At 44.4% G+C, this 27,393-nt stretch overlaps 1 protein-coding gene across 16 annotated transcripts in view; it reads right to left on the bottom strand.

The window, feature by feature from the left end:
• DAB2IP (DAB2 interacting protein) overlaps positions 1 to 27,393 on the bottom strand; it is a 1,276,993-nt gene that overhangs the window by 149,846 nt on the left and 1,099,754 nt on the right. For all 16 annotated transcript variants that reach the window (XM_069241673.1, XM_069241675.1, XM_069241667.1 and 13 more), the window contains one exon: positions 411 to 555. In XM_069241673.1, coding sequence (XP_069097774.1) covers positions 411 to 555 — 145 coding nt within the window. The remainder of the gene's footprint in view (positions 1 to 410; positions 556 to 27,393) is intronic.

Genomic DNA, 27,393 nt, shown 5'->3' with positions numbered 1-27,393 from the left:
AATGATAAAGAAAAAGTAGTTCCTTAAACGTGAGTAGGGGAAGGATACAAGTCAGCCAATCAAAAGGATCATAAAGAGGCTATGCTCTCCTAGGGGAGGGAAAACACAAGAACAGAAAGCCAAGCCATCAAATAAGAAGCAAGCAAATCAGAGTGACAATAAAGCCAAATAAAGGTAAGCAGTGGGCAGTCTCTAAGGCCACTGTAAACTTGAACTGCCTAGTAGGTTCGAGCTAAAAACAACCTTATTAAGAATATAATTGGGTTATCCAGCCTTAACAAACCTTTGAGACCATACATAGCTGGGCCACACCATAAGTCAAGCAATAAAGAATAATTGGTTAGACAAGCCCCAAAACTCCTTGTCGATCCCATGGCAGAGTCTGTTATGCATCAGTATCCGGTACTTACCTAGGGCGTCCTGCAGGTACTTCTGCCCCACCAGCTTCAGGTACTCCTCGATTGCTTTCGTAGCCAACGTGTTTTCTCGAAAAATGAGATGCTCATTTTCACCGCATCGGTCCACCTCAGACATCATCAGGTCAGTCAAGAAGTCCTGAAGAGAAAAGAGAAAGTTTAATCATGTCTGTTAAAGGAAGGTACAAGAACAAAACAATTCATGTCTATCAAATGAGTGTATGTACCTCTAAAAGGTAGAAGCTGTAGCTAAACTAGAAACAGTTAAAAATATCTTACGTCTAGAGTTACCCAAGTTCGGTAAAATCTTAAGGATTTTGGGGGGCCCTGGGCCAAACATATTTTCGGAGGCCCTATTCACAACAGCTTTGAATTTGTGATCCAATTTCAGCTTAAAAAGACAGCATTGCAGTATAGAGTCCTACGTGTTGGAGACAGCGGCCACCTAGGAGACTCACTTATACAACCAGACCTAGTATGTACCCGAGGGCCCTCCTCGGATAGCCTGGGAGCAACGCACAGGAGCATGTAAATAGACAAGCAGACATAGCATGTGCTTTGAATAGTCCACCCGGGAGTGGCAGGAAGCAACCTATAGGATGGGGTATTACACTAGGGACCATGATGGAGATCCTGAGGACACAAGCCAAGAATGAAAAGTAAGCAGTCCTTAGAAATGGGCATTATACAGCCAGCCCAAAGGAAGGCAGCTGTAAAACGAGATTTAATGTACATATTCTGAAGAGTCCACCAGAGTGGCAACCATTATATAACAAACCATAATATACGGCCGATGAGTCCACCTAGGAGTGGCAGAGGAGCAACCATTATATAACAAGGCATAGTATATGGCTGATGAGCCCACCTGGGTGTGGTTGAGGGGCAACCATTATATAACAAGCCATGGTAAATTACTTATGTGTCCTCATTAGGAGTGACTGAGAAACATTCATTATACAACTAGCCTTAGTATACGCCGGAGGAATCCATCCAGAAGCTGTATAATGTGACCATTAGAAATGGGTATTGTACAACCAGCCACAGTGTATGCCTAAGGAGTGCACCTGGGTGCAGCGAAAGTGGAATAAGGATTATACATCCTGCCGTGGTGTATTCTCTGATGTCTCCAGATAGAAACAGCAGTAAGCAACCTTAGGTGATGAGGATTGCAGCCTCAAGCACTACTTAAGTCATCATTGTACAACCAGTGATAGTGTAAGCCTGAAATGTCCACCCTGGAGTTTCCAACAAGGATCCCAAAGGAATGGGCATTATATAATCCTTCATGGCATACGCACTAAGGGGGTCCACCCAAAAGTGTCAGGAGAGCAACCACAGAAACTGGCATTATAGAGCCAGCCATATTGCATGCTTTTTAGCATCCTCCCAGACAGAAAGGGAGGGTGCATGGTCCAGATTCACTGAGTGCAATATCTGCAGAGCCCTCCCAAGCTGATGTGGTGAAACCCCTAAAGCAAGCTTCTTTAATGAGTAGCTCGTAAGATGAGCGTACATCCTCAGCTACTTGTAAGTACCTCTTCTGTGTGCGACCATGTCTAATAAACGAGAAGCTTTTGGTTGGCTGGATTACTATATGTACACCAAAATTTAAAAATGTGTCTCTGACACTAAAATAAGAGTATTTTCAGAACTCATAAACTGTTACTTGAGAGGAAAATGGTTGGGTTTCCAAAATATATCTTAAAACTGATATTTGAGTCATATATCATGTGGTGTTGTGGAGACCTATTGCTAATATTATTTCCTTGGTGCCAGGGGCATTGCAGCTAAGGCTGTTATGTATTACCCATGCAGAGGCACTCTACATGGACTAAGCCATTTTTACATTGCTGCTGGCAACTGTATCTGATGAACTGAGGTGATCACAGCTGGTAATCTTGCATATGTTAGCACTGATGTACTCTTGTCTGATGTGGTCAGGATTGCAACACTAATATTCATAGCTCTTGATTATTTTCATTGAGCATAAGTAGCTTTTATTACAAGAAAGATCCCTACTCTAAAGACCATAAGATGCACCTGGAAATATAGTTGCTGATTAGAAGGGAGACCATTGTGAAGAGTAATATTTACGGCATTAGAGGTGGTTTTGAAGGATAATGGGCTTTTCCTTAACTACATTGTTCCAACATGTCCAAAGCAATTGCTTTGCAACCTGAATGAGTGGAGTGTTCGTGAGACCATCAGTGATGCTCCCTGCTGGAGCGTAGCACGAGGCCCCCTAACTCCCGTACATAGGACTGGTTGGAACTGAAGAACACATCTAATAAAAACAAGTGGATCTGCTGAACACAGAGATACGGACAAGGATTGCGTATGGGTGTTTTCTCTTGAGAGAAACTTTGTGGGGGAGTAGGGTAGGTCCTCCCTGCAGGAGCACCGTGGAGACTTTGTTTGACCTTCGAGATTTTTGGGTTAGATATTGTGAGCGCCATTCCTATTAAACACCCTGTCGGATTTTTGTACTCCCGCACAGGGAGGACCAGACATAGCCAAGCCTTGAGCTGATGCCGTTGAGCGAACTGACTGCTTCCTTCGGATGCTACCATTCAACCCACATTCGCTTTGTACCAGAAGGACCCTCTTAGAAGCAGCAGCCCTCCCCTGAGCAGGTGTCCTGTGGATTCCTTTATGATTAGATTCATTTAAATGCTGATGAAGGGGAGGAACTAATTGCACTGGCTGCAGCCAAGAATAGAGCAGGCAATTGCGATAATTACAGTAATATCTTGTAATTCTGAAGGGCCTGCATTGTAAGACAGCAGCGCAGTATAGGAACGGTAATGGCGCGTGCTTCACTTCTCAACAGTTTGCAGTCTGCTATTGTTATCCAATTAGAGCCGGATAAACTCAGCCACACAGAGCCTCTCTATGCACTTAGTGAAATCGTGGCAAGCTCAGGGGGCTGAGTCAAGAAATTGCTAAACTGCAAATTTATTGAGTAAAAAAAAAAAAGTCATGCTACAATGCACATAGTCAAATAGGACAAGTGTGTCAAATCATCCCACACCGTGAAGTTTACATTCAGTCATTCCTGTTTTCCCAGCCTACAGCATAAGGTTGGTAGGATATGCCGACCAGCATTTTAAAAAGTTTAAGAAACTACAATTCCCAGCATGCTTGGGTCCAGAGACTGAAATTCCAGGGCTGGTTGAAAGTCACCCTCGTCCCGGAATCATTTGAGAGCTAAGAATGGAAGTGTGTGAGGTTTTTCTTTACTGCAGGGATCACAGACTTTGATGAGTGTCTAATGGCCTCAGAATCTAAAATTATCATTGGACAAAGTATATAGCTTTATTTTTTATGACAGCTCATAGAAGCTTTTGTCTGTAGGCCAGCTAATGGTTAGTTGAAGTCCTACTGTGAAGATATGTGGTGATCTTCAAGTCGCTAGACTGAATTCTGGAGCCTATAGCTTTCCATACTTCCAAGGCTGGTAAACTGAGTAACGTTAAATTTTATGCTACTAACACCTATTTTAAGTGCCTAGAAATGCAGTATGAAGACCTACATTTTTATTTGCATTATTAGGCCACGCCTCATTTTGTTTGCCCTCGTAATTCTGATTCCTACTCTTGTATTTCAGTTCCTTCATGTGTTTCTAGTAATAATCAGGCATTGCAGAAAATGAGTGCCCACGACCCTCATCTGCCATTTTTGCCAACTACATAAATCCAAAAATTTGCAAAATAAGAACTTTCCAAAGGAGACTGTCAAAAACAGCATTTAATCCGGTCATTCAAGCACCAGACCTCTACCCCATAATTCTCGCTGAAATTAATTACCTTTTCAAATCCTTTACCTTCTCTAAGTTGAGACTGAAAGAGGTCCAGCCACTTCCCTAGACCCCGTGTAACCCAAACCGAAAAAGAAAACTTTTCAACTTTCCCCTTATGGCTGTCAAGGCCCTCTCAGAACAGGGACCGGGACCATGAGGGGTAAGAAGAACTAGCAAAGCCAGTAGGTTTCACTTCCGAGACAGCTGCCTACACAGGTGCCCACATGCACATAGATGGCATACCACTGTGAAGGCATTTTTGAGATAACTCATAAAAAAACCTTTTTAATATGGGTACCTTGCATGCATATGCACCGATGGTGCTCTTGGATATACTTGGATATACTTTATCACCATTCAAAGATGGCCGCCCTTTGCTATACTAGTGCACAGCGGGCAAAGCACGAACGAATAAAAAGTGGAGGAGGAAGAAAGGGGAACCAAAGCACAGGAGACAGCAGGGGGAGCATATAAAGTGTGATAAAGTGTGATAAACTGAGGGAAAACAGTCCCTCATGCACTGCAGTGCACTCCATAGGAGGTGGGAGGTCCCGAAAAACAGTCAGCAGTAAGAGATGAGCGAATCAATAGCCAGTGGGATGATCTCAGGCGTGACCGACAAGGGCTCAAGCCAATGGCTGAATGAGGAAGAATACAAAAAGTCAACAGTTTGAAGTGCGTTCACACAAAGCCACCTCTAGGTACAAGTATTAGATACAACAGATCTGTGGACAACGAATGTTGTAGGTGAAAGCAGTAAAATAACTGTGCTGAACTAGGACTGGTTAGGTTTCAATGCTCTGCACGAGCCTACAATAGAGCCCCGAGTCTGCAGTACGTAGAAAAGGGGGTTGTTCTAGAGTCCGAGAGGGCAGCTGGAAAAGGTCCAAGCTAGCCGGGAGTCTCTGGAACTGAAAAGGAAACATGAACTGCCTATAATTATCCTTTTCTCAAAACAGGGCCCTATTTCTCGTTTTCCTGAATTGTATCTTGTTGTCTTAGATTGCGCATTTTTAGGGAGTAAAAGGAGTTCTTGGGGAGTGAAATTATTTCACTTTTGGGAAGCAAACATTTTGCAACTTTTTTTTACTATGGATTCTCAGTTTGAAAAGTTGGAGAAAAATAAATTGTGGATTTGATGGCTCCATGCTTTGGCACAGATCCTTAATTTTTCGATTGCCAATTGGAATCTCCCCAGCTTTGTAAAAATAAAGAATGAAGCAATACCCTGATTTGTCTAGTCGGACAGCCTTGTCCATGCATGTAGTGGACCAGTGTCCACCTATTGCAAACTCAGAATAGAGGAGAAGTCCTAATGGAGAATGAATCCTACGCATCCTCCCTGCCCGTCAAACCAGCTTCACGCCTACTGGCTTGTAGTGGAAGGAGGCCTGCACAGCTGTTTAAAACTTCATTTTAAAGTGCTATCCAACCAGAGCATCTTCACTTGCAATACAACTTCAGTAAATTATTCCAAAGCGCCTTGAGGCATTTCACTTTAAAATGCGATCTATGAAAAAACACATCAGCCAGTGAATTATTGAAGGTTGTTTTGACTGATGTATAAAAAAATGTCGTAAAGCAGCCTTGCTGTGTAATGGAGCATTAGTGGTGAAGGTATTAAACTTCAATCACAAATAAATATATATTCCTAGGCTTGCAACATCAATTTTTAAAAGCAAGGAGCAGGCTCCTGTTTTTATTAGGTGGCAGTATTTTTGTAGTACCGCCCCTTGCATGAACAAAATGTGAAAGCTGTTCATTTTACTAACCACAGAAGCATTAGGCTCAGTGAAAGACATCTGGATTGTGATATGTGACGTATGAGCTGAACCTGAAACCTGCCGAAGATGCATTAACCCTCTGAGCTATCTCGCTAACATCCCCCTGCGCCTCCTGATATTGTCGGGTCAAGATGACCTCCAAGTTTCTGCATTTCTAAGGAGCGCGGAACCAGCAGCTGTTTTCTCCTCCTTGGCCACTCTCACATATTCTGGGCACGTTGGCGAACAGGGTTGCCCATTAGCCGGCTGAAAGTGCCATCCTTCTCCGCGCTAATTGCCTGCGATGTCGCTGGTGCTGGAACAGCAATTTTCGGAGTCGATATATTGTATTTCAATAGTCTATCTTCTATGTAATGAGATTAAAAAAGCCTGTTCTCAAATACGGAGAAAACCTTTTTTACCCAGCTATTAATTCGAGCATCGCCCGTGCCAGGCCCCTACCCAGGACAGTTCACAAAAGGAGGCCTTGGAAGTGAGAAATGTCCAAGGTCAATGCGTAAGATTTGAGCAAATTCTCTACTGTGTGGAATTCACAAAGAATTCCAAAGCCCCGAAAAAGCCTTTTTGGCTATAAACACAGGTTTACGGCCGAAAGTGTCTAAGTTTACACCTGTGTGGTGGTCACATGAACGGACACCTAGCGGGGGCACATCCATCTACCCCACGGCAGTACAGAACAGCACAAGTGTAACCTGCTCCATGGTGGGGCATAGGGTGGGGTGAGGGATTTGGAGCAGACGAGACTGGGTGGGGCGGCATGGGCTGAGATGGCAGGGTGTCTAAACGGGCCATTTTTAAGTGACAGTAGCCCAGCAAGTATGCCAACGCCCAGAAACTAGTCTGTGTATAATTATCATAAACTCCTCTCTGAACCCTTCTACCGTGGAAATGGTCTGTGAACCGTTCTCCTCTTGGAAAAGGAACAAAGCTTGTGCAATCACACACAGGCCCCGTTTCCACCCATGCAGGCTTGTATTGTGCACACAATTCTACTTTGTGACACTAACCAAAGTTGGAGAAAGTCACTTGACTCTGAATTGCAAAAAAATGACAGAAGCACAGTCGCCCAAGGAGGAAAATCTACAAACCTACATTTGCACGTGTGTTTTTGTGACTCTTGCACCCAGACTCTTCGTGGGAACCCACAAATCTCACAGATTTCCATGAGGACTCGCATACATGAACTTTTCACTAGTGGTTATGTAGCAAGTCCATATTTTCGCACGCAGAAATGTCATGCTCAATTGCATTTGCACTATTTTTTTGGGTGGGGGTAAGGACAATCCCTCCCATCCCTTCATAAGGAAGGAGTATGTCCCACCACGACAAGTGGCTTAGATTAGACATTCTGTCAGTAGATGCCTCAGACTTTAACATGTTACACCAAGGGCTAATATGTCATAAAATAACAAAATATTACATAATGGAGATTACTAATAGGTACAGGAGCATTATAGAACAAGCAGGACTCGGAAGATGGGCTTAAAGAGCAGTGGAAAGGGGGAGGAATGCCGATTGGTAAGAGTACTAAGTGAGATAAATACAACATTTTGTAAAATTACCAGCATTTTATAGGACTTTCAAAACTGAGAGGACAGTGTGTATGTTTTTATCAGTGTGTGCATGAAAAAAATCCAGGGTGAAATCTGACAGACACCTCACCACACTCGACTGAAAGCACCTGTACCCAAATATTCATCAGAAAATAAATTTATTAGGGGGCATACATTTTTGTAAAATGCCCTATGAAGCAATTTTACTATAACTGCAGTTTGAAATGATCAAACATAAATGCAATCAACTTTAGAACAGAAGGATTTCAGGCAGCGTTTGAACTGGCTGCTTGGCATCCATAGCACAGGTTTCAGGATTCCTAGCTCAGTATGGCATTAGGGGCCAGAAGTATCAATAATCCATTTTGCGATTCTCAAATAGCGATTTTTAAGAAATCGCTAATTCAGAGTCGCCAAATGGTACGTATCATATCTGCGATTCAGTAATAGCGATTTCTTAAACATCGCAAATGCTATTACCGAATCGCAAATAGCAATTCTGACCCCATTCGCACCTATGGGCGAACCTTTTGCATTTCCCAAATTGTGAATTCCTAACTGGAATTCGCAATTTTGGAAATGCAAACACAGGGTGCTGGGGGCCTAAGGCCCCTCTTCTGCACCTCCCAAAAATTATTTTAGGACATGTAAGGTGCACACATGCCAAAGGGGCATGTGTGCGTTACATGTCAATGTTAAAAATGCATTTTTAATGCTTTTTTAAAATTTGCACATGGTTACCACCAAATTTTATTTGGTGGTAATTGCGATTCCTTAATGCCCAATTCGCATTAAGGAAAAACTTGATACATGTGCGTAAGAAATCGCAAATAAGGATTCCTTATTTGCGATTTCTTATTTAGAAAATTGCAATTTACGATTCTCTAAACGGGGTCACAATTTTAAGGAAATCGCAATTTTAGCAATTCCTTAAAATTGCACTGCGAATGCCTTTCATACATACTGAAAGGCATTTTTGCATTCGCAAACGGACGTTCGCACCGTTTGCGAATGCAAAAAGCTTCATTACATCTGGCCCTAGATCATCTAACCCCATTTCCCCTTTAAATTCTGGGACTTGTAGTCTCTGTGAATGTATAAGGGGTACGCAAGACTACAAGTACCGGACTGCACATAAAAGTGATGGCTGGATAACCTGCTCGTACCCGACCTGAGAAACTTGAAAGCTGCCATTTTGAAGGGCAGCCACGCTCACTGCTTCGTTTGAAATTTAAATGGCTCCAGTAGAATCAGAATGAACGGTGGATCAGAACTGGGCCCAGCTCATAAACTATTTTTAAATCTGTGGAACTATTTTGTCTTTTAAGGGGTCAATAAAAACTTCAAAAATTGCGATGGACATCTATACGCAAGTGGTATACAGGCCGACAGCTCACCTCCTCAGACTTGTTTCCTCATCACAAGACAAAAAAACATAAGGTGAAGTTTTAAGAAATCGTCCAGCAAATTTCCACTTTTTCAGCTATTTGGGAGTGCAAACAAAGACGTGTAAAGAGGAAGAAGTATGAATATCCACAGAATACAACTTTACTTCTCAGGGGCCCGTCTCCCCTTCACTAGCTTCACATTCAGAGCTTAATTTGTAAATAAAAACGTGCAGTTCCCAAAGCTCTCCTCTGAAACACGTGGCTGCTGCAATTAAATGTGAGCACGGAATACTGAGGCACCATATTCCTGAAGCCATCTTGGGCCTCTTTAATCCGTTTACAGTCACTCCCTGCCCCTTCAGCTCACTCTTGCAGCTTTCTGTTTTCTCCCTTTATGAAGCTTTTTCATTTTTCTCTTCCTCTGTCTTTCTTATGTGTCTTTTGCTCGCAGTAAATGCTTCAGGCATAAATATTAAGTACCGACCCTCAAAAATAAGTGCTGGTACCCCGCACTGGAAACCACTGGATCACATTAAGCACTGGCCACATTTACTACTGCACAAAAGGCACGTAAATGCTAGATCGTCTCTCCAAATCAGTTCTACACCTTAGATCACAAATCTGGCCTCTTCTGCATCCAAATTTCCATATTTTATGCTTCTCCAAGTTTCACCGCACCCTAGGAGCCCTGGGATGTCCTATTTGTTGAACTGTATTCCAGAAACGTCTATAGGAATATGGATTATTATTGCACTCTGCACACAAACCCAGAACTTGTGACTGATTTGTTAAAAAAATAAATGAATAGCAGTGGCTAAAAGTTTTTCCCAGAAGCAGCAGCCGGTGCTGCTGAATACCATAGCTGCTGAACGCCATGGCTGCTTCTCATGATTCCACCTCACGCCCCTTTCTTACACTTGATGTCTCTTTTCAGTTTTGCCTGTTTATTTTCATCACAGCTTTCCCATTTTTCTCTTTCTTTCTTTCCCTTCATCTTTCTTCCCTACCACCCTTTTTCTCTCAGTCAGAGTCTGATGATGAAAAACAAGTCCTGGTCTTCAAAACCACTTGCAAAGCCAACAGATCTCGCTTTGGTAAACCGGGCGTTTTTTTGGGCAAACATATGCAATATGCAAAAAAAACACTGGATGAAAAGATAAAAAAAATGTCCCAGCAGTCCTGGCACACACATGCACCCCTTTTCAAATAGATGTGTATTTGTGATCAGGCACCATGCTGTCACTCACAGAGCAAGGTGTACAAAGAAGGAACTGAGCTGACCCATTGCCCATGCTGTGGTGGGCAGAAGCAAACGGTGAATACAACTTTTACTGACAAATGGATGAAGAGGGCTGACCGAAGTCCCTGTGTGTATCCACACATGTATGCAGTTTTATTTATTTATTTTTTGGACAACAAGAGGCTGGGGAGCCAGCTAAATCAGAACTTAAAGATGCAAGTGAGGTCCAGCAAGTGCTTAATTTGAGCCAGTGGTTTCCGGTGCTGGGCACAGGACCTTAAATTACAACGGCGGCACTACTGACAGTCCACCACATGGTGGCACAGTCTCTCTACTTTTGAGATGAGCACCACACCAGTACTTCAATATAAAAATGATTCTTAGCTGCCACCCATGCCATTCTTATAGCTTTGGATGGCCTGGAATGATCTGAATAGCCACACTCGTAGAAGCACAGTGGTTCGTAGTTGTGTTGGTACTGTCACTGGCAGTGCGACATCGACAATGGGTGGTGCAAGCTGCGGTGACCTCCTGAAAAGGGCCCTGGTACTTATTTACTATTAAGTGCGTTCTCAAGTTAAGCACTGGACACAAAATATCAACTGCATAGCATTATGCAAACATGTCTACATTATAGCAAGAGTCTCATCTTCTGGTATAAATTACCAATGAATGCATCACCTCATTTTTTAGAGGGAGAAAGAAGTGGACCAGTTGCGAGTTACAAGGGTATCTATTAGAAGGAGGGTGAGTAATTTTCACTCCAAGACGAGCAATGGTGACAAACATAATAAATCAATTTGTGGCAATGGTTTCTAAGTAACAAATTAATTTTAACACCCACAAATCTCTATAGCACCAAAATGTTTGAATTAATGAAATGCCATCCAAGATAACTTGCATTGGTAAAAACAATGCCTGACACGTGTTTCGCTCCCAATAAAATTCATCAGAGGATCATGCTTAGAGCAGTGAGGTGTAACACACTTGGTACACCTGAAACAAGATTCCTTATAAGTTTACTCTTGCACACAGAGTGCCATTAGTAAACAGAAAAAGATGTGCTGGGGGATCGGGGTTTTTTGACACCCATAATTTAATGTCCTGTTTCCTGAGCCACCATTACATATAATTTCTCACATGTGCCACATTAATTTGATTGAAGTTGCTTAGTCTACGCCAGGACAAGGAGACATCAAAGATATGTGCATGTGAACTCTGCAATGTGTGAAATCAGTGATGCTGGTCTCTGGACTCCGGGTCCTATAGCTTCAGAGTGGATCAGTGTCGCTGGAGAACTTAACCCCTTTTGGCTTGAGTGGAAAACCGATTTTCTTTTTGGCACACTTTGTAGGGTAATACAGGAGAATTCCTTGCAAGCCAGCCAGGCTACTTCACCAAAATGAAAGGGTAGTAGTGAGAGCCCCTGATGCAGGGGTTAATTTGTAAGTAAATACAGTGGCGGCCGGTAAATTTAGGAGGGGGGCGCGGGACACACATGCACACTCACTCATTCTTTCATTCATTCACACACACATGCAGCACACGCACACATCCATTCACAGCACTCATTATCAAATATTGCAAACATACACGCACCAAACCTTAATTTTGAAAAACACACACGCTTACCTTCAGCTCTGCCTCAGAGGTCCCAGGAGGGATGGGACTGCTGCCTTCCCTCTAGCCAATGAGGGAAGGTAGCAGTCCCAACTTGCTCACAGAGTGGTATGGGGTCAGTGAGACTTCTGACCCCACCCCACTCTGTGACAAGGTGTCACTAACTGACACTCGCCCTGGGTGCTTCAGGGCTTAAACCTGAAGCGCCCAGGTCGGAGTCAATGGGTGACGCTTCCCTCATCACCGAGAGGGAGGGCCTCGAGGCACCTTTGCTGAGCTGAGGAGGTCACGCCCATGGGAGCTGTCACCTCTTCAGACCAGCAAAGTTCAGCTCAAGCAGCAAGGATCCTTTGCAAATCACGCATGACTCACTTCTGGCTGCCTGACCTGAAAATGAAGACTGTCTGTCAGGCTGACCTTTGCTCGGCCTGACAGACACTCTTCTTGAGCGGCAAAAGGTGGGGGGGTGTAGCCCCTCCGCCCCAATGGATGAGCCACAGCTGAATAAATACGTGCCGGTGCCCAAAGCTCTGCTTCAAAATAAGCGGCTGCTGCATTTAAATGTACGAGAATACTGAGGCACCTAATCCTGAAGCAACCTCGGGCCTCTTCAATCTATTTACTGGCACTCCCTGCCCCTTCCGCTCACCCTTGCAGCTTTCTGCTTTCTCCTGTTGTGACGCTTTTCCGTCTTTCTTTGCTCTGTCTTTCCCATATGTGTCTTTTGCTCGCAGTAATTGCCTGATGCAGAAAAATAAGTGGTGGTGTCCCGCAACGGAAACCATCGGGTCAAATTAAGCGCTGCACTGATGTGACAACATAATTTGGGTGCTGTGTTCATATGTGGGTTCAGAAGCAATGACTGTCACTCCAGCCACAGTCTTATCACATGGCTTAATTTACATCGATTTACCGGATGATGGCTCAGTGAGCTGAATGCTCACCGCTGACATATGCCCTGCTCTGGAGGCCACAAGTTAGAAACCTTAAAAAGGCAGGCTTAATGGCTCATCTTTCCGAGACTGATAAATTGACTACAATCAACTGGGTAATGATAACATTTGTTATTTAATTTAATTAGAAACGGCAGAAGTACGATGTTTATTGACATTATTATTTCCTGCTTCTAACAAAAGACAACAGTGCCACTCACGAGCTTGCTTATTTTAGAAACAGGTACATTATTAATTCAACAATGGCACTGCAAGGAAGAATGTAAACAATTCTCCTTACATAAAAACGCTCGGTTGTCTACTCTCCTGATGACTAACTTTGAGTTCTGTGCACGGAATACTGAAATATAACAACATAGATATAAAGATACCCGCCATTTATTCAGGTCACATACTAACACCGCACTTAGTGTAAGGAGGTAATAGAAATCAGAAGAAATGAAATTATTGCATGAATTCGGAGCACCCCCTGATTGCAGGTCTCGTGGCAACAACATGCGCTGTTCTCCAATGCAGTAAGTTTGGCTGGCAGACAGTCCCTCAGCAAAACTGAAAAGAGGTGGACAGAGCCTTGAGAAATACATCAACTAAGAAGCAGGACAAAGAGGGCAGTTTCAAGCAAATTCGCATCACTTGGCAAAATTACATTTTATCTTTGGGCGAGCTCTTAGCAACAGGGTCATTTTAAGGCACATGATGCAATCTGGTCTCCTTCAGTGGCAGAGTCAGACGAATGCCAAGAGATCTTAACGTAGCCTTGGTCCTGCAATCTATAAAGGGCCCAACAATATACAAGGTGTCTTTTGTTTTCATGATTTTAACATATTTTCCAATAAAACTCGCTCTTAACGCCGTGGTCCCACCCAGCACGGCTGTTGATGGGCCTTATTTAGGGTGAACAGAGGTCGGTGGCATTCTTAATTAATTAGAAGAGAATAGATGTGATAGATTCTGTGAACGGAGGGCGCTTTGAGATTGACGCCATTGTTGCTACTACTAGACAAACTACAGATTTACCATATGTGAAGTCCATTTTACTAAATTCTCATCCAATCAGAGCGCCCGCTCCTGCAGGAGCAAGCTGGCCAAAGGGGACAAAAAGTAACTGGGCCAATCAGAACACTCTATTTATAAATTAGTGCTCCAGCGAGCCTCTGATGAGCCTCTCTCTGACCGACTGTCCAGACAGAAGCCCCCTCACAACCCGCTACATTGTATATGCCCCGGGTATGTCCCTGGGCACCCACCAACAAATTTAAAAAGGTTGGCTCGCACAAGGGGAGCGACTCAGGCCACAGCCGCCAAGGGCTGCCCTGCAGCCCCTAAGTGGAAATTAAATAGTGGGTGCATTTGGTTGCACAGGGGCACCCACTTAATGACAAATATTTTGGTTTCTGCTGGAAAGCCAGTTGGGGCCAAAGGGGCCATGCCCTCCCCCCAGGGACCCCAACTGAAATAAAACATGTGAGTGTCCCAGGTGGGCAAAGGGACCCCTACAAAAATATTTAAAAATAGTAAAAGGAATAATATATGAGCAGCAGGAGCGGCTCATTTATAATTCACTGCTGCATGAAGGACTGCCCCACAATGCCCTGCAAGCGCTATTTATTTCTAGTTTGGCGGTATCCCTACAAGGGGCAGGAGTACCGACGAGCATTTTCTGTAATGTTGTGGGGTGCTGCAAGAGCGTAGGAACACCCTAGCAACATTAGAAAAACAAAACAGTAGAGCCTGATTATGATCTTGGTGGATGGGATACTCCATCACAAACGTGACTGATATCCGGCCCGCTGTATTACAAGTTCCATTGTAACCTAAGGAACTTGTAAAACAACGGGGGGATATCCGTCACGTTTGTAACAGAGTATCTCATTCGCCAGGGTCATAATCAGGCCCAGTAAGACTCCAGGATCATTAAATTCATGACACAAGGATAATATACCATATTGTTTTTTTTTTTTTTTTTTTTAAACATTCCTTGCGGGGACTCCATGCTCCTCAGCTGGGGCGCAGAGCCACTTTGCGGTTGTTCTTACGATTGCATTTTGTGGGCTGAAAAATGCTAAAGGAAAGTCTCAGGGACATGTTGGATTTAGTTAAAAAAAAAATATACATATATGTGTTTTTCGTTTAACATTTTTCAGTCCCCAAAATAATATGCTCACCCCTTGAAAAAACAAATAAGCTAACCTTTTATATTTTGGGGTTATTTTCTTTGACAAAGTCAGTAAGACTGTATGAGTCTGCCTAGGACCTGCAAGACCAAAGATAAGTTGTGCAGGCTGTGCGTGGCATGGTGGGGGTGGCTGTTTGCAAGGCGCTGAACGAAGGGCCTGGCTGCAGGTGAGGATCTGCTGCCACCAGGGCCAGCTTTAGGGTAGTGCGAGCGGTGTGACCGCACCGGGTGCTGACCTGGATTGGGGGGCGCTGACCTCAGGATGGTGCTATGTTCAGCAATACCTTACAAAACTTGCGATTTAAAAGCACCTGCTGAAAAGTTCCTTGTACGTTCTCTTCAGGAAACAATGAAAATGTCAATATACCCCGTGTGATTATTGTTCCTGCTAGGGAGAGAGATGGGAGTTTTGTTTAGCGGCAGCTTTGACTCGCCATAAAGTAGAGTAGAGGGTTAATATGCCTGCTGCAAAGAACAGAACTGTATTGTATGTGGATAGCTGCTTGATTAGTAAAGCCAACCTTTAAAAGCACCTTAAAACGAATATATGTGAAAGGGGGGCTATGAAGAGATGAGGGGCACATTTGCCTGGTGGTAGCGAGGGAATCCGAGGGTGGTGGTCATGGGAAGGGGGGTTCCCAAAAAAGGCAGTTGCACAGGGCGCCACCAGCGCTAAAGCCCACCCCGGCTGCCACCTCCAAGCCGCACACCTCCAAAGGCCGTGTGCAGCATGGTGTGGAAAGCCTCCGGAGGGTTGGACATGGTGTGGGGTTGTTTGCCTGCAGCCAGCCCCAGGCGGAACATGACCAAAGCCCGTGTGCAGCAAGGGCTCGGCTTTAAGTATGGTGATAAAATATTACTTTATATTAAAATAAAACCCTAGAAATTCAGTGAAAAAACAAAGTGACTTTTGTAGGTAAGTATAACTTTCAATGACAATGTAACATTTTAAACTCAGAAAAAGCACTGAAATTCACCAGTTGTAGTTATCCTAAGTAGCTGTAACTTGTGTCCTAAGACAACTTCATCGGCATGCGCAGCTCGATCCCACACATATTACATCACTCATGACATGTCCTATAACATCATTGAGACATAACTGCAACATTTGAAATGGTGTAATTGATGACAAGACTGTGCATGGTGAGGCTGCGAGTCACTGATGTCACTTAACATGTTATGAGAGATGTAATGTGTAACTTCATAGGCAGTGCAACACATGGGCACCAGTTATAGGTCATTAACCTGTTTGTGATGTCCTTTTAACCTTTGCTTTAGGTTACCCCCTTCAGGAGTTGGTCTGCAACAGAATGTAAGCGTGGGGCAATGGGTCAGCCTAATACAACCATCGGCTAACTTTACTGGCAGTGACAGCATTCTGCTCTTTCACAAGGAGCACATCTGCATACATAGCAGACCCCTTAAGTGTTGGGGGCTACAATAGCAATGTGTGCTTTTTGTAACCCCCAAAAATATTTTTGCTTTGAGCTAGTGTTTTTTTATATACTGGTGAGCGCCTGGTAGTTCTCTGAACAGTAACGTTTCATAAAAACCAAGACACAACAAAACAAGCGTTGGCAAAGCAAAAATGTTGGCACCTATTGCCAGACAGATTCACTTTGCAAATGTTTGTTTTCTGCTAAGGAGGCCTCATGTATTTAACATTCTCTTCTTCTGCTCGCTACAATACTCCGGGGCATTGAAAGTCTATCTCACAAAGCATTTTTATCTGCTGTCCTGAAAACACTGTGTAGCATGAGCTTGTGGTGTGTTTGCAGACAATATGTGTGGCTTGTAGATCATTACCCAGCAAAGTTGTACATCAAAGCATTTCACACTGGTAATGATGGTGAGTCTGTGTTGCATGACAATCCTTGATTGCTTGCTGCAATGCTGAGAGGCAAGTCATCACACTGTGACAGCAGTGCTGGTTCCCATGTTAAGACCAAGGAGGTTATAACATGTATACCCGTATTCAGTGTTTAATTTGTACGGTGCTCAAAGCTCTCCTCTTAAACACGCAGCTGCTGCAATTAAATGTGGGAACACATAATACTGAGGCGGCGTAATCCTGAAGCCATCTCGAGCCTCTTTAATCTATTTACAGCCACTCCCTGCCCCTTCCGCTCACTCTAGCAAATTTCTACTTTCTCCCTTTGTGACGCTTTTTCTCCTTCCCCTTCCTCCGTCTTTCCCACATGTGTATTTTGCTCACAGCAAATGCTTGAGGCAGAAGAATAAGCCCCGGCCCTCAAAAATAAGTGCTGGTGCTCACCACCGGCAACAACAAGCACAAATTAAGCACTGCCCGTATTGTGTAATGCTGCAAATTCCTTTGCATAAATGATGACAGTGTGTGGCATTGCATTCGTCTATGGTTCTCCTGTTAACCCAGGGTGGTGTGACAAGGGATTCTTCCATGGCAATGATTGAACACTGTGGGTGATAAGGCAGTGTCGTGGAGCACTGATTGCAATAGTGTCTCTATGCAAAAATGACGAATGCGCTAATCAAGAAATGCACTAATGAGGAGCTGAAAATGACGAACATTTTAAGATGAATATTCAAAATTAATTCAGAATAAGCAATTATAATCAGATGCTTCACAGCAGCACCAGTCCTCGCCCTACCTGAACCCTACCTCTGATGCTGTACCCTAACCCTAACATACACCTAAGCGGAACCTTAACGCAACCCCTCGCCTTTCACCGTTATTCAAGCGCTAGTCCTAAACTTTAAAGTACTAACAATCCTTATCCATTCTAACATATATGTCTATGGAGTTTATTATTCGCAATTATGACGTGAAACAAAAATTTGCCAACATGTCTTTCGGTCGTTGTTTATTTTTTCAAGATGGACTTCCTCACTTTGGATTCTTCGTTCCTGAAAAAAGCCAGAGATACCTTCTGACATGCAATGTCCTGTGGCATTAATATTGAAGTTTTAGATGTTTTTTTACCACCACACCTAGATTGTGTGTGTGTCCAAGCTGGCTTTCTCAGCCATGAAGTATTTGCAATGCACATGAATAGAACATTCACATGAAGAAGTTGAAAAAGTGCTTTGTGGTGATCCTTGAGTGACTGACTGAACGACCGCCTAAAATGCTGTGACGGTGTTCAAGTGAAAGGAAGAGGAGACACGGCAACAAATTATCATTGACTCATAGAAGAAAGTACTTCCTGGACTGGCAGCTCCCAAGCAGCACACAAGCAACGCGCTTGCAGGTATGTTCTCAGTACCGCTGGCGCCCCGACAAGTCTCCGCTAAGCTGTCGTAATGACATGGTGTAATTCCCTACACTCCCTCTGATGCCTCGCCTTCACTGGTTAGGTTTTGTCATTTCACACTCAGGTACATCCCATCAGTCTCTCAATCTAAAATGAAATGTGTAAAATGAAAATTCCTACGGTTGGCCAAGTACCTATGAATCTAGTTAAAAACTCGCTGCCTTTGCAATCTTACACATTCTCGGCACCCTCCTCGATGTGAATTTGAGATCCTGACACCCCGCCACGGTTGAAGACAGCTTGAGATATTTCCTTTCAAGAAATTTTACATTTGATGCCTAGTTAGGCACTTCTATTCTCCTGTTTCTGCAGATGCTGGGATACCTTTTATTGGATAAAGTCAAGCGATAGACAAATAGAAATGTTCCTTCTCCAAGTAGTCAGAAGAATTAACTGCAGAACAGACCTTGGCTTCCTCAAATCTAAACCATACTTCTGTTGCGCTTTTTCACAGTTGCATCCCTGCCTCATTTGAATCAATTTTCTCTTGATCCATCACACTATCAGAGCTTACTTGTCAACTTAACTCTTAAAATGAGACACGCAATTCCAATTTTCAATACATAGGGTAAAATATTACCACCTCTAATTCCGTGGTACGGGATTAGGCCGACAGAGGGTAGTGCACCACAGGCAACAATCTGACAGTCTTCCTAGTGGTACACTTTTCTAAATCGATGTGAATTTTTCAATGCAATTTTCTCCCCAAAAAAATGAACGTATAAAGTAAGAAACAGTGCTTAATTTGTGCTTGTTGTTTCTGGGGCTGAGCACCAGCAATTGTTTTTGAGGGCCGGCACTTAGTCTTCTCCCTCAAACATTTACTGCCAGCAAAAGACACATTTGGGAAAGACGGAGGAAGACAAAAACGAAAAAGTGTCACAACTGGAGAAAGCAGAAAGCTGCAAGAGTGAGCTGAAGGGGCAAGGAGTGGCTGTAATGGATTGAAAAGGCCAGAGATGGCTTCAGGATTACACTGCCTCAGGATTCTGTGCGCGCACATTTAAGTGCAGCAGCCGCGTGCTTCAGAGGAGGGCTCTGGCACGTTGTTATTTACAAAATGAGCACTGGTCAGAAATAATTAGATCCAAAATATCTCTTATTTATTTCAAGGTCAGGTACGTTGAAAACAACAAGTTAAAAAAAAAATAACAACATGTGTCGCATAGGAAATGGAGGCCAGACCTGTTAACTACATTCACAACACACTACACCTCTTATAAAACTGTTGACAGAATCCATCTCAAGTTAATCTTTTTCAACCTCTACTCTTCTTAAGTCCACACCGTCAAGAGCCCCCCCCCTCTGTTTTTACCTGCTTCGGCTGTGACACTAAATGTCACAACATGGTTCATCTGACCTCTGGTATATTTTGTCTCAGTTAGACCCTCATTGAGCTTGTCCAGATAGAAGTGTAAAAATCACAACCTACATGGGTCTTAACGCCTTAACGTCAGTGCGATTTGGGGTGTCTCCTTATTGGCCTCCCTCCGCTTTCTCAATTTGCATTTTAAAACTTTATGATGTCTAGAGCCGAAATGGAGCTCAGTGCCATCTTGTCCCGGAATAGGCACCCTTGAGCAGATACTGACTATGTTAGGAGGACTCTACTGCAGAAGGGTTTTTGGGTAAAAGTTTCAGATGCAGTTCTGACTGTTGTGAATCTCTGTGTATGTTGTTTTAGGAAATCCTATGACCCTCAAAGACAGTAGGTGCTACAAAGTAAGGATAATATATGTGTCTGCCTTAAGGAGCTATAATAGGAGGCCACAAGAGGGCTCCATATTGCTATAAATAGCTTCCAAATGCCTTTATTACTCGGGAAAAGTAGAGTCCAAATGCTAAAAAGAGATGTTGTCTTGGTCTTATGAGATTCAAGTTATTGCCTTGGCATAAGTGTATCTGCTGGGGCTATGTTTTCTTGCTCATGCTAACCATGCCCAAGGAATGGCCGTGCCATTCTATGACCCGTCTAAGACCTTAAGAGCTGCTGTCAATTGTTGGATCCTGAGACAAGGAAAGGAAATTCAGCTGGCTCATCTGAAAAAATGTCATCTTCTCCCTTTCTCAAGATCTCAAAAGTAGGCACCTTTATACTTGCTTTGTTTTAGAAAGTTGTGTGATCTTCATTGGAAGGCTGTGTGTGGAATTTAACAAATTTGTGTGCTGCATTTGCTTCTGGAACTCGCTCCATCAAGGTTTTCTTGCAGATGCTCTACTTGAACAAATCTGTGAGTCACATAATATTTTTTTCCTAATAAGCCCTTTCTGACGCGCCACACATGCCAACTAGCTCTAAAATGGCATCCCTTAGTACTCAGCTGAGATATCATTATTTAAGTGATGGGGTCTGCTGGTCGCTGGTGAATGCACCAAGTGGCCGCCAACCCACAGCTTTCTTGCTAATGGCCCCGTCTGTATTCAGAGCGGAGTCAAAGACGCAGAAACCTCCTTAACCTCCGGGGCGTAATGCAGGCCCCTGCGCTGCAAGGGGAGACCCCAACTCTTCAGGGGCCCCCAAACTATTCGGAGTTCTGCTCAAGGCCAATGAATATCTGTGAGACATGTGAGAATCCGGGAATCCCTCTTCATATTCTGCAGGAGATGCCCATCATACTAAGATACATCACTGTTTAGGCTGTGCAATGTACCAATTTCTCATGAGCCGGGTGCTTCAGGGAGGATCCAGAGTTGGCACCATGCAATGTGCCATTGTACCATGAACCGTGCATTCCAGCACCGTGCAATATGCCATTCCCCATGAAGCATGCCCTTTGGGAGGGATAAGCGACAACACACACAGTGTTCCAGTAATCAATGTGCTATGGGATGGATCCAAGTAACAGCACCGTGCAATGCACCAATGTCCCAAGAGCTGGGCGCTCTGAGATGAATGATGGTGACAGATCGTGCAATGCACCATTGTCCCAAAAGTCGTGCGCTACGAGATGAATTATGGTGATGCATTGTGCAATGAGACATCGTCCGCTCTTAGAGGGATGCGGTGCTGTAAGCAGGGTGACAGCACCATGCAATGTTCCAAAGTACCTTGCCCTGTGCGCTCTTCCATGGATGTGCAGCTGACAAAGGGGCCCTTTGAACCCTGTGGCCTAACAAAATCTGGGGGAGTCCTCCTGCAAAGTACATGAAGGGCCCCCCTCCAAACTCACACAGGAGATCCCAGGTCAGGGTATTGTGCTGAAGGGGGCCCCCTGGAGAAAGTACCGCAGGGGCTGCAGGGGCCATTGTTATGTCACTGATTGAACCCTGGAATTGCTCTATTTAACTAACCCATCAGCTGGTTAATGGGCCCGTTACCTTGCTTGCACCAAGGCCCATGGCATCCTTTCTACACTACTGCACAGGGCCAACCAACGCAGATCTTTAGTTGGCAACAGGGTTTTGCATGATAACTGAACCAGCAGCACATTAAACGACCCCTGGAGCACAGGACCAAAGCCAGGATGAAAATGATGCAGCTCGTACATTAAGTTGGTAATCAAATTAGTAGCCCCAGAGATGATTCATTGTCAAAGTTCCAGGAGTGCGCCACATGCTGTGGACATCGGGTCAGTCTTAGAATGTCTATAGGTCTTCATTTCTAATTCGCAGTTCCCAGGGGTGGTGGGGTGGGACAGGGTGCAAAGGGACAGGCGGGGGATGGGTTAAACAAAAAAAAAAAATACTTACCTTCGAGGAGAGACACGTTCATCTCCCCTCCGTCCTCTTCCGGGCTGCAGGCTCCCAGCCAATCACAAGACTGCTAACGGCAGCGTCGTTATTAGTTTGAGCAGCTTGCTTCAACGCTCAGACTGGGAATGGGACCTGTGTACGTTCTCTACCTGGCAGTGGTATACAGCCGGATAGAGAACATGCAAAATGTGCATGTCTTTTTGGCCAGCTGAACACGGCCGGCCAAAAAGACATGTGCACTTTGTGTGCACATAGCCCTCTTTGCCCCCTTCAGCCAGCCCAGCCTCACCCCACCCCACCCTACCAGGAAAAATAAAATGATAATAAGGTAATGTATGTTATTATCATTTTATGAACATCCAATGGGGTGACGCTCCTGCGCCTTATTGGAGGAGCCGCCCCTGGTGCTTCCTTGAAATTGACAGGAGCATAGTTCCGAATGGAACAGCAGGTGCAGTGGGACCCGAGGCCAGGAGTGCTGAGAGCTCACTGCTCCTGTAATGTGGCTGTCTTCTACCACTGAAATGAAAGTAGCCCATGACACACTTGATACACCAGTCTTCGAGAAGCTGGAATTTATATTTCCAACTACCATCACGAGGGGAGCTGGCAATGTGCAAAGATGGTTCCTTCAACCACAGAGGTGAGTAGAAACAGTTGGCCTGTGTGAAAGTTCAAATACATTCATTTTGGATAATTGCATCAAATCACTCTTTTGTCTTGAGTCTTTAGAGTCTTTTTTTAAGGCTTTTTTTAGGTTGAGCCTACTAGACAGAGCTTGTGCGATGTTGCAAGCCATATTGCTCGCTTACCAACACATACAGGGGCTTGGAGCCCAGCCATTGCTTACCATTGGTTGGATAGCCTCTCAATCTAATTTGCTTGCTTCGTATTCGATGGCTTGCCTTGTCCATCTTGTTTCTTTCCCACCCCTGGAGCATTGCTTCTTTACTTGTGTCCTTCCACTGGTCACTTTTATGGACCTACGTTTTTCATTCGTCTTAAGCACTCCACTAGAATGCATGTGTTTTCCAGCTATTCCCCTGGTGTGCTTCTCATACCCCATGCTTTATGTTGCTCTCTCTCTCTCACTTGTTTAGTTATCCTGTCTGATATTTGTTACTCTCTTGCCTGTTCCTTCTCCTTTTCACCACTGTCCTCTGTGTTGCCTCCTCCACCAGCGCCCTCCTTCTCTCCTGCACATTGGTTCTCATTGTGACCTCTGTATTTCCCATATGGCTTGCTCGCCCATATGCTTCTCCCCACCTGCTCTACATTGCTCTCACATGTTGCTTCTCCCTCCCAGCTCCTCCTTTGTGTTGCCTCTCCCACCTGCACACCCCTTCTCGTCTGTTGCTTCTCTTCCCCCACCCTCCATTTTGCTTCACCCGACACCACCAGCACCTACAGTCCGTCTAGCCTGTTGCTTCTTTTCCCCACTTTGCCCTCTCTGTTGCTTCCTTCAAACCTGCATTGCTCCCCCACCTGCCCAAGGTTCTGCTGCTTTCCAACAGTGACCCCCAGCCATCCATGTTGCTTGTTTCCCCACCAGTAGTTTGATTAAAAAAAATACTAGTCCCATTTTATAGGTGCATGTGTGTGTGTGTGTGTGTGTGTGTGCACCAACACATTTATGTGACCGCAATGTGATAGCACTTTTCTTTATTTTCTTTAGCCATGTTGTACAGCATTGACAATGCTGCACAGCATGGCTAAAAATGAATTGACAAAGCCAATAGGTCCCAAAGGCAAGCGGTATTGGCTTTACCAATGCTGGTTTAAGATACCATTAGACTGCCTCTGAGGATGTGCAACGCTTCTGCAATTTTTAGCTAGCCTGGAAATGCAATTTTAAAGAATATGAAAAAAGGACTGCTGGTGCCATTTCTAGCTCACTCTGCAGGTTTCTCGACAGCCAGGCAAAAGTGTTAACTTAGCACCTGGCACTTAGAGGTGGCAGTTGTAATGGGGAAAATACGTGAGATGCAGGATTAAGGTAAGCTAAAAGAGTGCAGTTATTGTACGCATATTATTCATCAGGAACCAGGAGCAGCTCACTTCTGGCTCACTAACTACATTCCACATTTCATGTTCTACAGTCCAGGGGCGGCTCCTCCGCAATGGTGGAGGAGCGTCGCCCCCCCCCGCTAAGAGCCAGCAGCAGAAAAATATAATGATAGTTTACTATTGTTTTATTTTTAATTTGCTTGCTCAGCCATCAGTGCAGGGAAGGGCATGGCTAGGCCTTGGGAGGGGGCAGAGGTGATGGGGAGAAGGAGAGAGTGCACATAAGTGCGCATGTGTGTTCGGCTGGCCGTCTTAGGCCAGCTAAATACACATGCACACTTAGGTGTCTCCAACCCGGCTGTGTAACACGGCCAGGCTGGAGAAACTGCAGAAACCCCAGGGCAGTGTCTGAGTGGTGGTCCAAGCTGCTCAGACCAATCCTGATGCTGCTTTCATGCTAAGTTTACCATGAGAGCATCACCAGGATTGCTGGGAGCCAGTGCTGGTGTACCAGTGAATGCCGGAACAACAGAAGAGTGAGGCAGTGGCAGCGGGAACAGCAGCAAGGTAAGTGTTTTTTTTTTTTTATTGTTTCCCCAGCCCCATCACCCTCCCTCTAGCCTCCTTGAGATTTGCAGTGGCCGCCACTGACACATTCCATCTTACATCACACTGCTGTGTGCAGATAGACACACAGCAGCCATGGATATACCAAAGCTCCATCATCATTGCTTAATTTGAGACAGTGGTTTCCGGTGTGGGGCACCAGTACTTATTTTTGAAGGCTGTCACTTATTTTTCTGCCTCAAGCATTTACTGGGAGCAAAAGACACACATGGGAAAGACGGAGGAAGGGAAAAACGAAACAGTGTTGCAAAGGGAGAAAGCAGGAAGCTGCAAGAGTGAGCTGAAGGAGAAGGGAGTGGCTGTAAATAGATTTGAGTGGCTGTAAATAGATTCATGTGGCCCGAGATGGCTTCAGGATTACGCTGCCTCAGCATTTTGTGCCCGCAAATTTAACTGCAGCAGCTGCATGTTTCAGAGGAGAGCTTTGGGCACGGCACATTTTAATTTACAAATTAAGCACTGTACATTGTGCACCTGTAGAATAACAGGAATAACAATATCTAGCTTTGGTAACAACTAATAGGGGCTAGTGTTATAGGTGCACAAGTCAGGTATGGAAAGGTGTGTGAGCGCATATAGATTTGCCAGGTTGATCTGCATCTTTTATGTCTGCTTTGTACTTAGTGTACCTCGTTGAGTCCAACTCTGACCAAGGGTAGGTAGGCTAGTGGAAGTGACAAACCGAATTCTAGCCTTTTAGAGGTCATCAATGCCCATTAAATTCTGTGGGCCTCTATCTATTACAATTAGACCCCCCTGTAAACTTTGCACTTGTAAATCTTCGCACTTGTATAGCGCACTACTCACCCGTTAGGGTCTCAAGGCACTGTACGCATACCGCTGTGGAACCCCTCCTGGCTTTTCCCTGTGAGGCGCCCACTCCTGGGCAACCCCCAGGGTGAAGCCAGGCATCCAAGGGCTATCAGGGCCCTTGTGGAGATTAAGCAAGCTATTTCCCAGAGTTACAGATTAGGACCCATTAATTAGATTAGGCACCGAGGCGAGAATTATTTGGTCCAAGGGAATTGAGCCCAAGACCCACCGAGGTGGGAATTGAACCCTGGTCCCGGATCAGATCTCTGCATCAGGGTCTGCCACTCTAACCATTGTGCCACACTTCTCCACCCCTGGGTACATTAAAGGTGTCAAAACCTCCCATAGGATTTGGTCGTGCCCTACGTTTCCTCTACCGGCGACCCCTCCTCCACCTGAGTGGATAGGTTATTTGCTACTTCCCGAAATACTCTCAGTCGTTCTTGTCTCTATTTAATCTCTACTGCTCCACTTTCTGATTCCGCTGCACAGAAGGCGGGGCAGACGCGCAAGGTGCTGATTCTTAATTAGCTGATTCTGACCTTGACTTGGAGTCTCGTTGCTGTCGCCTTCCAGACACTAATTATCGCAAGAACATTGTGTTTGAGAGCATCTCCACACTAAGTGCTTGAATTTTCTTATTTTTTCTAAAAATAGGGCAGGAGCAGGTTTTCAGGCTATTACAAGTATCTGCTCCTCATCTCTAAATTGTTGCTTCTTCACCCTGAGGAGCACCTCTGCTGGATTGTTGCTTCCACGATGAAACAACTATTCCTTTGCGTAGCAGTTCACTCCTGAATGTTCTCAAGCAGCTCGGCCAGAAGACTCCATGTCAGTATGTAAATTCAGCATCTCCGGGGCAGGCTTTTGTGTTCAACCAAATGCACTCTAGGAGTCGTGGTCTTGGTGTTTGAATTGAACGAATGATACTAAACTACCAAATTACAGTGGTTTTAAAAGAAAAGATAATTGGCTCAGAAACTGTGCAGGTGACACGGAGCAATCTCATAGTCCTTCTATCAAAGCGCTCCGTAACACTCAATGTCTACTCTTGAAAATGTTCTGTAGGATAAGAGGCTGAGTGTATGATCATTCTATGATTCGAATTTTTAATTAGCTGCTGCAACTCGTGCCTTTACCATATGAGCTACCAGCATTCTTAGATATCTGCAATTTAATACAACAGAGCACGCAGGCTACACTGAAGAGCTGAACAGAGGTAGCTCCTATTTGGCAGAGAGTTTAAAGTTGGAGAAAAGGTTAGATTAAATGGATCACTAGTAACCCATGAGATTATGTCATCTGAATGATCACAAAATGTATTAAGACAAAGCTTCTAGATGTACTCATTTGAAAACCGAGGCCAAGTGAGCTCTGCTGGGCCAGACGTCACAGGTGGTGTCAGTTCCCAGACCAGAAGTTTGGAATTAGGAGTTTAGGCTCCACTCCCTACCGAATGATTTCAGTCTGTGTTTACTTTGTAAGGTTGTGGGGTTTACTTTTCATAACCAATAGGAGATCACGCCTTCATGTGCTTTTTTACAAAACGAATGGTTTGTACAAAGTAAAAAGCGATGTTGCATTCCAATAGATGAACAACAGATTTGGGTTACAGGAGGAACCTTGCCTTATCTGAATAGGGTGCTGAAAAAAGCGAATGTTGACAAACCTGATTGTTCATGATTGTTCATGTTCATAGAAGACTTTGAAGGCCTCGAAATGAAGGATGTGCTCAAGCATCATGACATGTACCTCTTCAACAGAGATGCTGAAACGAATGAACAATGTACTGCATTTTGCAGAACACACTGTAATCAAAACACTCAGGCATACTGTATAAAAAAATAAAATACATTTATATACATTTTTTTTTGTAACAAACATGGCTGGACTGGCATATAGGGCACTTTGGCAGTGCCAGATAGCTAGTCTGACATGTCAGTGAGCGGGCCAGTTTTTTGGCTGCTTGTGCACCTGGTTTATCGTCTAGTGCAGTGGTTCCCAACCTGTGGTCCGGGGACCCCTGGGGGG

Source organism: Pleurodeles waltl, chromosome 6 (assembly GCF_031143425.1).
Source record: "Pleurodeles waltl isolate 20211129_DDA chromosome 6, aPleWal1.hap1.20221129, whole genome shotgun sequence".
Lineage (NCBI taxonomy): Eukaryota > Metazoa > Chordata > Amphibia > Caudata > Salamandridae > Pleurodeles > Pleurodeles waltl.
Note: the sequence above shows the minus strand (reverse complement) of the source record. Positions and strands in the feature narration are given on the sequence as shown.